This window comes from Gracilinanus agilis, chromosome 1 (genome assembly GCF_016433145.1).
Source record: "Gracilinanus agilis isolate LMUSP501 chromosome 1, AgileGrace, whole genome shotgun sequence".
Taxonomy (NCBI): Eukaryota; Metazoa; Chordata; class Mammalia; order Didelphimorphia; family Didelphidae; genus Gracilinanus; species Gracilinanus agilis.
The window spans coordinates 782077480-782091948 of NC_058130.1; the positions used below are offsets into that span (position 1 = coordinate 782077480).

A 14469-nucleotide genomic window follows, 5' to 3' on the forward strand; every position below is an offset into this window, starting at 1 on the left:
CAAAACGTAACACAATTTTATGGAGCTCTAAGGAGATAACAGATGGCGGGAGGAGGTCAGAGAAACATCAGAAGAGGTGCATTGAGAGATCATTGAAATAAACTACTTTTTAAAAACCATTACAACGTGGACAATGACAAGATGATAAATTAAAATATCATTCAAGGAGGGGACACCTAGGTGGTTCAGTGGATTGAGAGCCAGGGTTATAGAAGATCCTGGGTTCAAATCCGGCCTCAGATACTTCCTAGCTATGTGACCCTGGGCAAGTCATTTAACACAACCATTTTGTCTAGCCTTTACCACTCTTCTGCCTTGGAACCAATACACAGAATTCATTCTATGGTGGGAGGTAAGGGTGTGTATATATATATATATATACACACATATATGTATATATATATATACACACATATATATATATTTAAAGGGAAGTTGAACTCTGAGTAACTGGAAAACCAGTAAAAAACCAGAGAGAGCAAATAACGAAATAAGAATCTATTTCCTACCTTGTAGCTAAGAAAAAGGGGGCTACTTCATTTTTGATTAATTAATATTTTCCCATGGTTACATGATTCATGTTCTGCTGGGGGCCATCAAACCCTTCCTGAATGACAAAGTCACAGGTGGGATCCTGGAACTGCACAGCAGATTCCAGGGAGGATGGAAACCTCTCATTCAGATACCCCTGTGTGACTCTTCTCTTACTAACACTCCTTATTATTGAAATTATTGTGATCAATATCCTTATTCAGCCCCAGGGAAATACAGAAGAATAGTAAAGGCTGTTACTAGAGCTTTTACAGACCCACTACAGACTCCTAGGAATTTCCCACCTTTCCATGTATTAATATAAAAATTCCCCTAAAAGTCACTTCACCACAAACCAGCAAATAGTGAGTTAATGTTTAAGATTTTAAACTCCAACAAACTGCACCTGGATTTTCCATTCCCATACACAGAAGCTTATGTAATGAGAAACCAGAAACAATAAGTCTCCCCCCACCCCGATCCCTGATCCGGTATATTACAATGGATCAAAAATGGAGAAGTAGCCTTCCGTGTAAAGGCCAGTACATCCCTGAACTGTTCTCTCCACCCCATAGCCTGGGAAACACGTCAAAACATACCTTTGTAAAATATTGAAAGTGACTGGAGAATGAAGAGTTGTTAGTAACAAAGTTAATGTATGACTTAATCCATTATCTCCAAGAAAAGACGTATGTTGAAAATGTATTTCCGTGCCAACCTTATGTGTGATCTCAAAGCATATAAAAATAAACCTTACTCGAGGCAGACCAGAGCAGTCTCTATGATGCCTGGCTCTGGCTGAACCCTGACTGTTCTCACTCATCTTAACGGGCTGACACTGTCCCACCACCGAGATTACCTGGACCTGTGGGAGTTTGACTTCCACAATGTTCTTTCTCTACCCTCTCCCGGAGCCAATGAGCAGTTCCACGGGGTTTTACATGTATCATTGATTAAGACATTTCCATATTATTCATATTTGCACTAGAGTGATCATTTAAAGTCAACATCCCCAATCCTATCCCCATTGAACCACACGGTCAATCCTGTTTTTTTTCTGTGTTTCTACTCAAAAAAGAGGCTATTTTAGAACAGAGCCCTGGGATGCTGACCTTTGCTGCTTAAATGAAAACCAGCCCTGGTCCCTCCTTCTTGTTTCTCTTCTTTCCCCAACCAGCTCGGCCCCAACCATCCCATGTTGTGACAGTGCAGTTCTGCCCACTCTTTTCATGGGGACCCCAGAGTTCTCTTTGGCTAAACCATTTCCTTCCTTATTATCTGTCTCTTCTGACATTTGAGAAGACATCACGACCTGACTCTCCCTTTCTGGTAGTGGATGCATCTCCCCTTCCCCTGAAATAGGAGCTGTCATGTGTCCTGCTTTCCACGACCACTTCTGTACCCTCTGCTACCATCACGTGTCCACCATCTCCTTTGAGCTGTCCTCTTACCAGTTATATCACCCAGGACAGATTCTAGTGGCAATTCAGTAGTGGCCCCTTTTCAAGAAGACTGACTCGTAGTCTTCCTCCACACCCCAACCTCTACTCTCCTACTAGGGGACTTGTGACAAGGCCAGTTACAAAATGGATTTGGTTTGGAGTAAGAATCCAGAGACCCAATCGGATTCTTTCTTATGAGCACTGACTCCATCCTGTGCTGACACATGTATTGTCCTCCACCTTGTTTTTCTGCAAATCCTCCATGGGACACCAGATGATAAAAACCATTATATTCCAGAAATGCAGGTAGTTGTAATTAAGCAACACCTCTCAGTTGTGGGAAAAGAAACTCACCCCCATTTCAAAATGGAAGGAAACTCATTCTTGCCCCTTCCCACCTTGGAAAGCTCCTAATCTTTCCTCCAGTTGAGAATCAGATTATTCTCATTTGTGTCCTGTTTAGTGTTTTCTTTTTAATTGATTAGTCTTATTTAATCCCTTATTTTCAATCCACAAACATCTGTCTCAGCCTGTATTCTTTGGACTGACTGGGAAGTCCATTGGCCCATTATCACACCAGTTTTGCTTGGATTGCATTTCTGCAGTTATCACCCCCCCCCCCCCCCGCCTCTTTCCTTCCTTTGTTGGGCTGTCATTTCTCATTCGACTGGAGGCTCTTTGAGGGCAAGGACTGTCTTTCTTCAATTTGTATTCCCCCGCACTTAGCACAGTGCCAGGCATACAGCAAATGCTTATTGACTCAGCATGTCCAAAATGGTGTCGTGACTAGAATTTCTTGTCCAAAGCCACCTCTTTTGCTCTTTTTCTGGTTCTTCTTTTCCTCATACCCTGCAGAGAAAATGCCTTCTTGCTATTCTTCAAATGGGATGTCCCATTTCATTTCCCATCTCCAAGCCTTTGTGTAGTCTGCCAATCCCTGGTTTCTTGCCAAGGTCCCCTCAAGTACCAGTTCTTAAATAGCTGGCATTTATAGAGTATTATTTTTAAACCCTTAACTTCTGTGTATTGGCTCATAGGTGGAAGAGTGGTAAGGGTGGGCAATGGGGGTCAAATGACTTGCCCAGGGTCACCCAGCTGGGAAGTGTCTGAGGCTGGATTTGAACCTAGGACCTCCCATCTCTAGGCCTGCCTCTCAATCCACTGAGCTACCCAGCTGCCCCTATAGAGTATTTTAAGATTCACTGAGAACTCAATCTTCACAACAACCTTGGGAGGTAGCTGGTACTTTTCTTATCCACATTTTACAGATGAGGCAACTGAGGCAGGGTGAAGTAATTTGCCCAGGTTCACAGTAACTGAGGATTTGAACTGAGGGCAACCTAAGTGCAGGTCCAATGTTCTGCCCACAGCTAGTTTTGCTCCATTCCATCTACTAGTGTCTCTGCAGATGTGCGGGGTGTCAACACCTACTTACTTTCATGAGTAGGAACAAAGGCAGGTGAATGGTGGGAGTGATCCAAGGTTGGGCTTTGGAAGGATGAGGTCTTCTGTAGGATGAAGGGGCTCTAGACGGAGAAGAGAACAGGGTGGAGTTGAACTTGTTCAAGACAGGGAAGAGAAAAGACTGTAGCTAGGGCTGGGGTGAAGACCTGAGGAACAGCTGAGGGTTCAAGGGATCCAAGGTCGGAGTAGGGAGGAAGAGGAGGATTTGGGCTTGTCACACCAACAGAGAGGTAGAATAAGAATAGATTACCATTAGATAAAGGAATTGGAGAATTTATGATTGTGGATATGGAACCCTTGTATGTCTCTGTGGATAGCCGAGGGGCAGTAGAGGTGCAGTTCAGGGTAGTGTTTGAAGGAGCATCACCATGTATGGTGAAATCCCCTCATACCAGGGCAGAGGTAGACTGAGGCAGGCACTGAACCCATTGATCAAGAAAGGGGAGAGTCCTGAAGGTCCATAGTGCTAGAAATGGATTGGGCCAGCTTTGAAGGGGGAAGAGATTAGAGAGGGACAGCCCAGAAGTGGCTCTCTAGTGGAATGGGGAGCAGGCAAGATCCCAATTCCTACTTCTCACCCAATGGTTGACTGTGTGTGGGTGCATTTGGTGGTGGTGAAGGCGCAAGCAGTGCTGGAAAAGGGGGACAGGGAGGTTGTCAGTGGGATCATGGTCTTTTCCTTTCCCTGATACTTCCTTCTCTCCAGGTTTTCCTCCTACCTCTCTGCCTGTTCCTTCTCTGTCTCCTTTGCTGGATGCTCCTCCAGATCTCACCCTCTTCTCCCTCTAGATAGACCCTTCACCCATTGTCCCTCTGTGGGGATGATTCTCACACCTACCTCTGTCCTGCCTTCCAGTTTCATCTTCCCAACTGTCTTGCAGACATCTTGGACTGGACGTCCTCTGGACATACTCATCTCCCTAGGTCCAAAACCGAACTCATCCCCTTTCCCAGCTCCCACCCCCTCAAGCCTCCCCTACTCCTATCGAGGGCATCACCCCCATCCCAGCCTCTCAGACTCCCAACCTAGGAGTCATCCTGGACTCCTCTCGCTCTCCCACTCCCCACATCCAAGCTCTGCCAACTTGGCAACATCTCTCCAATACTGCCCTGACCCTGGTGCAAGTCCTCCTCACCTCCCTCCTGGGCTAGTGCCATAGCTCCGGGGCAGTTATGAGTCTCTCCCAACCTCAATCCATCCTTCATTTGGCCACTAAAATGATTGTCCTTAAGTGTGTGTCTCTCCCCCAAATTCAATAAACTCCCGTGGCTCCCTAGGGCTTCCAGATCAAATACAAAATGTTCTGATGGACGTTCAAAGTCCTTCACGACCTGCCCTCTCTACATCTCCAGTCTCCTCACATGCTGATACCCGGCACACTCTTTGCTCCATAGTGGCACTGACTGTTCTACAAACAAGACCGTCCATCCCTCTCTTTGGCTGCTCCCCATACCTGCCTTTAAGTCCCAGCTCCAATCTTTCTTTTTACCAGAACCCTTCCCCAATTTAAAATTATTTCCCCCCAATCACTTGTCATTTCCAACACTTTTTTTTTAAACCTTGCCTTATAATGAATACTCTGTATGGGTTCCTAGGCAGAATGGTAAGGGCTGTGCAGTTGGTGCATAGTGCCTTGCCCAATGAGGTCACCCAGCTAAGAAATGTCTTAGGCCAGATTTGAACCAAGGACCTCCCGTCTCTTAATCTGCTGAGCCACCTCACTGCCCATTCATCCTTCATTTTCAAAGAGGGCCAGTGGCCCCATGGGGTGATGTCTTGACTTGTAAGTGTAAGAACTGGATTTCGGTGAGGCAGGGATGCCCAAAGTCCTCAGTCTCCCTCTCACTTTCTGAGCAGTGAGACAAAAGCCAGGATGCCTGGAGAAGGCCCAGGATGCAGAGGGTGACCTTGGCATCCTCCATGTCTGACCAAGCTCCAAGCGCTCCATGGCTCCTGGAACAAATTATTCCCATCTATCCATTCCACCAGGGGAAGTCTTCATGTACTGGAGGGTGGCCACCCCAATTCTGGGTCTGAGGCCTCTAGGTTACCCTCAACCTGGTTTAGTCCATCTGCTGGGGTGATTTGACCAGCCTGTGCCCAGGGGTGCGTGCTACAATTTCTTTGGATCCCAGGTAACAGCTGGGTGATCAGAGGTGGGTGATCAAATTCAGGAGTTGGGGAAAGACTAGGGCATCTTGTGAGAGGGCTCACCAAGTCCTCTTCAGGGTTGTTAAAATGACTAGAAAGCAAAGGAATAAGTCGAGCATTATTTGATCACAAACACACACACACAAATGTATCTCTACTATCTATTATCTCTGTCTAAATAATGAACATTATCTCAAAATTAAGAGCTAGAATTCTCTCCAATGGGGAACACGAGCTTTTTGCTTAGTGAAATAACTATTATTGGAGATTCCTAACAATGCTATTGTGAGGGGGGAGTGAGCTTAGGGAATCGACCAACAGCCCCATGCCAATGCCAATTACAGTAACTAATAAGATGTTCTGGCCTCTGTAAAATATTTTAACTCCCTTAAAAACATTAAACTTCCTCATTAGTGCTTCTATCTGATGTGAACAATTGACAAGTCAAAGGACATCCCAAAACTATATCAGCTGACTTCTGGACTAACACAGCTGCTGCTGCTACCCCCCTTAGACAGGGCACTGTCCCCGCAGCTATTGGATCTAATTGACAGCTGTAATACTCAATTGGATGATAACTTTGTCCAAGAGTCTGTGTCAACACACCAGAAGCTATACCCTTTGTTTCGTTGACAAACAGCTGAAAAGGTTTCTCATAGTCTGGGATTCCTAATGCAGGTGCAGATAGAATGGCTTCTTTCAGCTTATACAAGGCTAATTGATGTTCAGGCTTTAGTTTCAGAGGTTCTGGTTCTGTATTCCTGGTCATATCTGTTAAACATTTAGTGATCTCACTATATCCAGGAATCCATTGTCTACAGAAACCAGTAGTTCCAAGAATAGCTCTAAGTTGTTTTTTTAGTTTTAGGTGCACTCAATTTCTGTATGTCAGCTATTCTCTTTTGTGTAATACTTCTGGAACCCTCTGACAACATGAATCGAGATATTGCACACGGGGCAAAACGAATTGTAATTTCACTTTGGAGATTTTATGTCCTCGTTTATACAATTCAATCAAAAGAATCTTGCTATCCCAAGACACACCTTTGCATTTGGGGATGCCAAAAGAATATCATCCACAAAATGCACCAATTTACTCTCTTTAAATTTAATAGTTTTTAGATCTCGATTTAGAATCTGAGAGAACTGAGGTGAGTTGGTATACCCTTGTGGGAGACAAGTCCATGTCCACTAAGTCTTCTCCCAAGTGAAAGCAAAGATCTTTTGAGAATCCTTGTGAATTGGTATAGAGAAAAATGCAGAACATAAATCTGCCACAGTGATATATCTAGCCTGACTTGGAATGGAAGAAATTATAGCAGCTGGACTTGGAACAACTGGATGTGTCTTGATGACAAAATCATTTACTGCTCTTAGATCTTGAATAAATCGGTAAACAGGTCGGCCATTTTCATCCGGTTTTGGCTTCTTTATAGGCAAAATTGGTGTATTGTACTCAGAAAAGCATGGTATTATTATCCCTTGTTGGATTAGGGACTCAATAATCGGACGAATACCATCTATTGCCTCCTTAGTCAAGGGATATTGAGGAACACAAGGAACTGATCCTTCCTTTGTCCTCACCCTGACTAGAGTAGCTGATTTTAGCAACCCAACATCTGTTGATGATTTTGACCACAAATCCTTAGTTATATCCTCAGGTATTGGATAGATAGTACCTAAGTCATCCTCTGTACTGCTGGAATCCAAGAAAAGCAATGGAAAGGCTTAAAAGATTCCTCTGGCAGATGCAAAGAAATATCACCAGATTCAGTACATTGGATAGTAGCCCTTAATTTACACAACAAGTTTCTTCCCAAAAGATTCATTGGACATTCTGGAACACACAAAAATGCATGTTCCATCGAAAGTGGTCCTAGGGTTACCATTTTTGGTTGCAATTTAGCTACTTTCTGAGTCACACCTGTAGCACCAACATCCATTGTTCTGACAGCTCTACAATCCTCAGGAAAGCTTTGCAAAACTGATTTACTCATGCCAGTATCGACAAGAAGGTCGTAAATCTGATCTCCAATAGTCACAGACACATATGGTTCAGTACTATTGGGAGGTTGGAAAGTTTCCAACACAGGAGCTAAAACAGTAACATCAGAACAAAGCTCAGCTATTTTCTGTCCATCCAAGTTAACATCGTCTCGAATTACAAAATTTTCCCATATTTTAAACCATTGGTACGGTTCACCTCCATTCTGGTATCATTGTTCTTATTTACAATCAAATTATCTTTAATCAAATCACAATTCCTATTATTCTTAATTCCACACTTACTAGAACTTCTAACACCATTTACAACACTATTTCCCTTTTTCTCACAATTATTTACAACACTAATCAAATTATTATCAACGCCATATAAACCATCATCAATTTTAATCAAATTATTACTAACACTAGTTAAATTACCACTACCAGTGGGTAAAGTATCATTAACATTGGTTAAAGTACTATTTACACCATTACCAGTGGTTAATTCAGACAATTTAGCATTAACACCATTCAAATTATCATTAATTCTCATCAAATTATCATTCACATTGATTAAACTATCATTGATTCCATTTAAATTAACATTGATCAACTCATTACCATTATCAATCAAATTCTTATCACCAATCAAATCAATATTAACACCAAGTGCACCATTTCCATTATTCACAATTACATCATCATCAACTTTAACACATACAATGTCATCAACATTCACTTTAGTCCCATTACCTTGATCAATCACTCCTGAACTTCGGGCACACCTTCATAATGAAGCTGTCCCTCCATTCATGTTACCATTATTAACATTCCCCTGTACAACATGGCTAAACTTTGGGCGTACTCCTGTTCGTATATAATCCTGCATCGTTGCCAAATTAGTAGCTTGAGCACCTTGACAGCATGCATTCTGGCATTGAAACACATTTTGCTGGCCATTTCCATGATTAAAACCATTATTCCAGTTATTTCCCCTGTATCCATAATTATTATTATTATACCAATTAAATCCATTGTTATTATTGTTGTATCTCTTCCCATATGATCTCTTTCTGTATCTACAATCCCTTGCAAAGTGTCCAATCCGGCCACAAACATAACAAGATTGCTGCCTCTGATTCCTCGTGTTTGCATTGCCACTGGTCTTATAAGTATTGTTATTATTCCTTTTTTCTTCTGCCCTTAATGCTGCCACTGCCTTAATTTCATTTATCTCCTTCTCATTGGCTCTAGAATTTGCCTCCCTTAACTGCTTCCTAAGGCTTTCAATAATGGTATCCTTTTCATCACTACCCCTTTCCTTCTCCTGTGCAAACACATATATGGCTTTTTAACTCATCCAGGCTCAAAAGTTCCCAATCAGGATAATTATCTGTAAAGAACTTCTTTACCTGGGGAACAGAATTCTTAACAAAAACTCTTTTCACATGGTCTATGGTGGTGTCCTCCAATATGTTCATATGTAAATACATCTCAGCTGCCTCAATTATCCTGCCAAGAAATGTAGCTGGGGTCTCTTACGCTGTCTGCCTGATTTTCTCAAATTTAGACCATGAATTTGGACAATGTGCATTTTTCTCCATGATTTTTATAAGTAACTTTCTCACTTGTTTTAGCATTCGGTATATTGGAACTGAATTGAGGTCCAGTTCCTGGCCATGGTGTCATCCCCTCTGTGTTCCTGGTCTCTTCAACAAATTTGGCCCTATCATGGTGTGACAAGATCTCACCTAACACATACCAACAATCCTCAAAGTCTGGGTCATGGTGTTTTATAAATGCCTTAAAGATCTTAACAAATTTCCCAGAATCATCGTGGAAATTTGGGATCTTTCTCTTTGAATTTTCCACATCTTCAGATCTAAACCTCGTATGTTGCTCTACATGGAATATGCCATCATCACGTACGATCGGAAGATTGTGAAGGGGAAAAAAGAGTAATGGGTTTTTCACCCTTGCTCTGTACCTGCTGTTCCAACTCAGCCTTAGATGTAACACTTTTGCCAGTAATACCTATGTTTGAAAATTCAGCCATGTTGCCAGTATTGGTAGGACCAAGAGGTTGACCAGAAACTCTACCATTTTGTATAATTCCAAATTATCTAGTTTTATCTGTAACAATCTTAACATCTGCTTAGTTTCAGAATCCCTCAAACACCAGGTCACTATGATCTTAAAACAATACATAATATGGAAGAACATCAACCTTAACTTATACACAAAATAATCAGTAAGGATCAGAATTGGCATATGAGATAAATCCAGGATGTTAATGGTTAAAATAGGTGGTGCTATTTCCACATCCATCATCCCCCTAAAATACCTGGGTATGATTTTGAACCACAGGTAAGGGAGAGCCCACACACCTTTCCACAGTGTCAAAAGAACATAATCAATCCAGTCTTCAAATAACATTGTTCCCATCATTGCCCAAACCGACCAGCCGTACACAAAATCAGTTGTATTATTAGCCACAATTCCTGACTATTAACAATTAAGAACAACAATCACAAGTACAATTACAATTGAGTACAAACAACAGAGAACAAAACACACCAAAAAATGATTTAAATCCCTTTTTCTGGGGCTACTCCAGGTCTAATAGTATTTTGCCTACCCACAGAGATTTTATGAATGACCTGGGGTGGGGGCTGAGAAGCTCTGAGCAGCTCACCATTGGTTGAGAACTTTTAGCTCACACCCAATGGCTGAGCTCCCTCTCGGAATGTCCTGGCTTCTTGTGTGATTCTAATAGCCCAAGAGTACACTTCCTGTCTGTCTCTCTGCTACCCACCCATCTGGGTGTGACAAACTGTAAAAATATGGGCACCAGGGATGTTAAAATAGAATCTAAATGGTTGTGGGTACACACACTGGCTTGAAGGAGAGACAGGACCAGGATAGGGAGATCAGAGTACACAGCTAAGCTGCTGCTAACTGACAAAAATGGCTGTTGGCCAACTGTCACCCAGCTCACCACTAGGCCAGAGTCTTTGAAATCAGCAGGCAAGGTAAAAGGTTTTAACAGTTTTAATTATGTTCAACTAAAAAAAAAGGTGGGATAGGGGATTCTATTCTAAAACTTAAAGGGCAAAACCACAGGGCAAAGAGAGGACTTAACTTCTCTAATTCTAATCTTAGTGACCTAAGCAGGCAAGGCCCAAAGGAACTGTTCTGGAGTCTCTGGGGAGGCTGCTTCAAACCTGGTTCTAGCCAGGTTTGACCAGCACAGCTAAAGGGGCTGAGGATGGCTTTGAGGGTTCTCCCGGTAATCCACAGATGATCACAGGATGCCAAAAGCCAAGGTGGTCCAAGGTACCCAAGTAGAGAGTGCTTGAGATGCTGTCCGCCAGATCCCAAACTCCTCCTCCACCTGGTGCTGCTCTGTAGTTCTTGTCCAATTGCTAGATGCCACCACCCAGGATCCCAGGGAATCAGGATGCAGGGTGTCCTTAACTCTGAGATCTTCCAGGGCTAGCAGCAGTTTGTGCCAACCACTAATGGAGTCTCTCTCTGGGCACAAGCAACTTCCTGCTCCTTCATTCCATCTTGGAATGCTCCAGTCCTTCCTGCTAGGTCCATCCTTAATACTTAATTACTAACTAATCTTCCTCACAACACCTCCCTATTGAATCAACTGGACCCATGAAGGTACTAAACCAGGTGTATAACATCCTCATCAACTTGGAAGGAAAGTCCCTGAATTCAATAATGTGATGCCATCCAGGATGGCCACTGGGGTTGGTTGGAGACTCTGTCATACGTGGCGAGGCGTAGATCAAACAAGCTGGTTCAGAGTTGGGGCCCCTGGGGCAGGGGGACTGCTTGGAGGGGGAAGACAGAGCCTCTGTTTCCTCCCAACCTCCCATCCTTTAGGTAGAGGAGATCTTGGGAATGTTAAAGGGGAGGGAGCACCTGCATTAGGAACTTCAGGAGGAATCCATGAAGAGGAAAGAGGGACTCCCAATGACCAGGAGCAATGCACTGACCCTTAGCCACAGGAGTCCCCTTTCCTGGGACTCTGGGGGGAGATCATGCCCTCACTTTTCAGGGACTGCTTCTTTATCTTAACTAATCCAACTTTACACACTCTTAAAGGATGATTAAGTCAAGTTGGCAAGCATTTATTAAGCACCTTCTATGTGCCAGGCACTGGGCTAATTGCTGGAGATATAGAGACAAGGAAAACCTCCTGCTCATTCTCACAGAGCTCCCACTCTAATGGGGGAAACAAGAAGAAAACAATTTTGTCCCAACAAGACACAGGCAGTCTCATGGAAGCCCAGAGAGAAGACACTATGAAAGAGAAGAAAATGATCGACAGAGGTCATGAATGAAGACAATGAAGTCCCCCTGACATGCACTGATGATCACTAGGGAGCACGCCGATGGGGGCTCATGAGCCAGCAGAAAGACACTTCTGTCCTCTCAGAGTTGGCCCAAGAGCCCTGAGGAGAGGAGCCATCCCTCCTTTGAGGACCCAGGCTACCTGGATACAAATAGAGTTTTGGAAGAGGAGCCCCCAAGCCTGCACTAAACAAGATACAGAGAATGATAAAAGAAACAAAAAAAAAAAAAATTCAAAGAATAATCAAAGGAGACAAAATGACCACGATTTGGGGATTTCACATTTTATGTAATGAACCCAAGAGATTCAATAAAGCATTATAAGCAATTAATAACTTCCATAAAATAGCAGGTTATAGAATAAACCCACTCAAACTACTAGCATTCCTATATATTAACAAGACTGGAGGAAATTCCATTTGAAAAAATGAAAAATGATAGCATGCATAAAACCCTATTTGAATTGTTTGTCAGCTCTGGGTGGGGGGAGGGAAGCGATATGGATCGTGTGATTTTTGGAAAACTTATGTGGAAATTTATTAAAATGAAAATTTAATAATAGTTAAAAAAAGAAAAATGAATATGTTGGGGTTAACTTATAGGACACATTCTGTACCTACAGAAATAGGACTAAAAATACTCTTCACAGAAATAAAAAGCTAAAACAACTGAAGATATATTCATTGTTTAAAGCTGTGCTATGCCTATATAATAAAAAGTACCCAAGTCAATTGGTAGAGAATGCCATAACAATCAAATTGCCCAACAGTTAGTCTTTGGGACTAAACAAAATTCATCTGGAGGAGAAACGTGTTCTACAAACATATAGGTGATGATTTTTTAAAAGTAGACATCCTAGGGGGCAGCCGGGTGGCTCAGTGGATGGAGAGCCAGGCCTGGAGAAAGGAGATCCTGGGTTCCAGTCTGGCCTCAGACACTTCCTAGCTGTGTGACCCTGGGCAAGTCACTTAACCCCCATTGCCCAGCCATTAGTGCTCTTCTGCCTTGGAGCTGATTCACGGTATTGACTCTAAGATGAAAAGAACAAAACCTTTGATTGTTTTCCGTTGCAACATAGTTCATATGGAAATGTTTTGCATGACTTCACATGTAATCTGGAACTCAAAAAAATTTTAAATTGTTAACTACTTTTTTACATTTGAGAAATATTTAAGAAAACTAAAAACCTAATAAGCCTACCAGCCTAGCGTTTTATAAACCCAGGAACACAAATGCCCGGAGGGGAGACACCATCCATGCCTGATAAAAACTGCTGGAACTGAGAAGTAATTTGGCAGAAAATGGGGTTTAGACCAGCATTTACACCATGTAGCTGTTGGATTAAAATTAATATCTCCAAGTTCTTATCTTCCATAGAGTTTATTAATAATCACTTGAAATAGAGGAAGCAGATAAGCACAGATTTCGCCTCTTTCCTACTCTAAGTGTGACCACACGTAGCTCATCGGGCAGGATTCTTGCTCCGGGAAGTAGACAGAGGCGGGGCCCACCCCCACCCCCACCCCCACCCCCTTATTTATCCAGCAGCCGGAGGGGCCCAGACTGCCTCTACACACAACACAAGGAGAGGCCCACTTGTTAAAAGGAACCCAAAATAGGAAGTGGAAGGAGTTCCCTTTCACATCGGGGGTCGGGAACTTAACCGGACAATGGACAGAGGTGTTCACAAGAGATAAATGGGAATGTCTTTTCCTGCACAAAACTGGGTCATTAGGAGCACCACAGGTCGAGCCCTGGGTCTGCAGTCACCAAGACCCACATTCCAGTCCAACCCTGGACCTTTCCATTGTAACCGCCCCCTGCCTCAGTTTCCTCAACTATAAACTGAAGATAATAAAAGCTCTACCTTCTATATTAGGGGGCTCCAATGAGATATTTGTAAAGAACTTGGCATAGTGCTGGCACACAGTAGGAGCTTAATAAATGCTTGTTCCCTTCCTCCTTGACAGGTCTCTCCCCCTTCCAGGTAGCTAGAATAAGAAAGGAAACATCCTCAGGAACCCGGGGCGGTCAGAGGCCATCTGAAGGGGGTGTGTTGCCCTTCCCAGAGGGCAGCAGGAAATGTCGGGGTTGGGGGCGTCCACGTCGGGCAGAGCTCAGAATTCCTGCAACTGTTCAGGAATCTGGAGCTGGAAAAGTCCAGATGACACTGCTGGGATGCGAGGCGGACCCGAGGGGCCTGAGGGGAGGGACTCGGGGGACCCCGGAGCTCCGGAGCAGCGGGAGACGAGAGGTGGCGCCCCGGTCTGACCCTTTCTGAGCCTGGGGTGGTCTAGGGAGGGCCGCAAGGGAAGGAGCCCTGGAAGGAGCCTCCAAGGCAGCCCCGAGCCCGAATCCTGCCCATTCGGCGGCCGATGGCTCTGGCCTCGTTTCCTCACCTGTGAGGTGGGGATCGGAGCAGCCGGTCACTGTGGGGGTCACGTTTGCCCGTCACCCCCGGAGTCAGGCTGGCAGCCGGGGGAGCAGCTGGAGTTTCTGACAAGGAGCGGCCACAACGCCAACACA

The 14469-nt window shown here is 43.7% G+C and overlaps 1 protein-coding gene across 1 annotated transcript in view; it reads left to right on the forward strand.

Moving 5' to 3' along the window:
• Window positions 1–9537, forward strand: part of DGCR8 (DGCR8 microprocessor complex subunit) — a 47254-nt gene extending 37717 nt beyond the window's left edge. Inside the window, exon 13 of the mRNA XM_044656594.1 lies at window positions 9456–9537. Within this exon, the coding sequence (XP_044512529.1) occupies window positions 9456–9537 (82 nt within the window). The remainder of the gene's footprint in view (window positions 1–9455) is intronic.
• Window positions 9538–14469: the final 4932 nt, after the last annotated feature.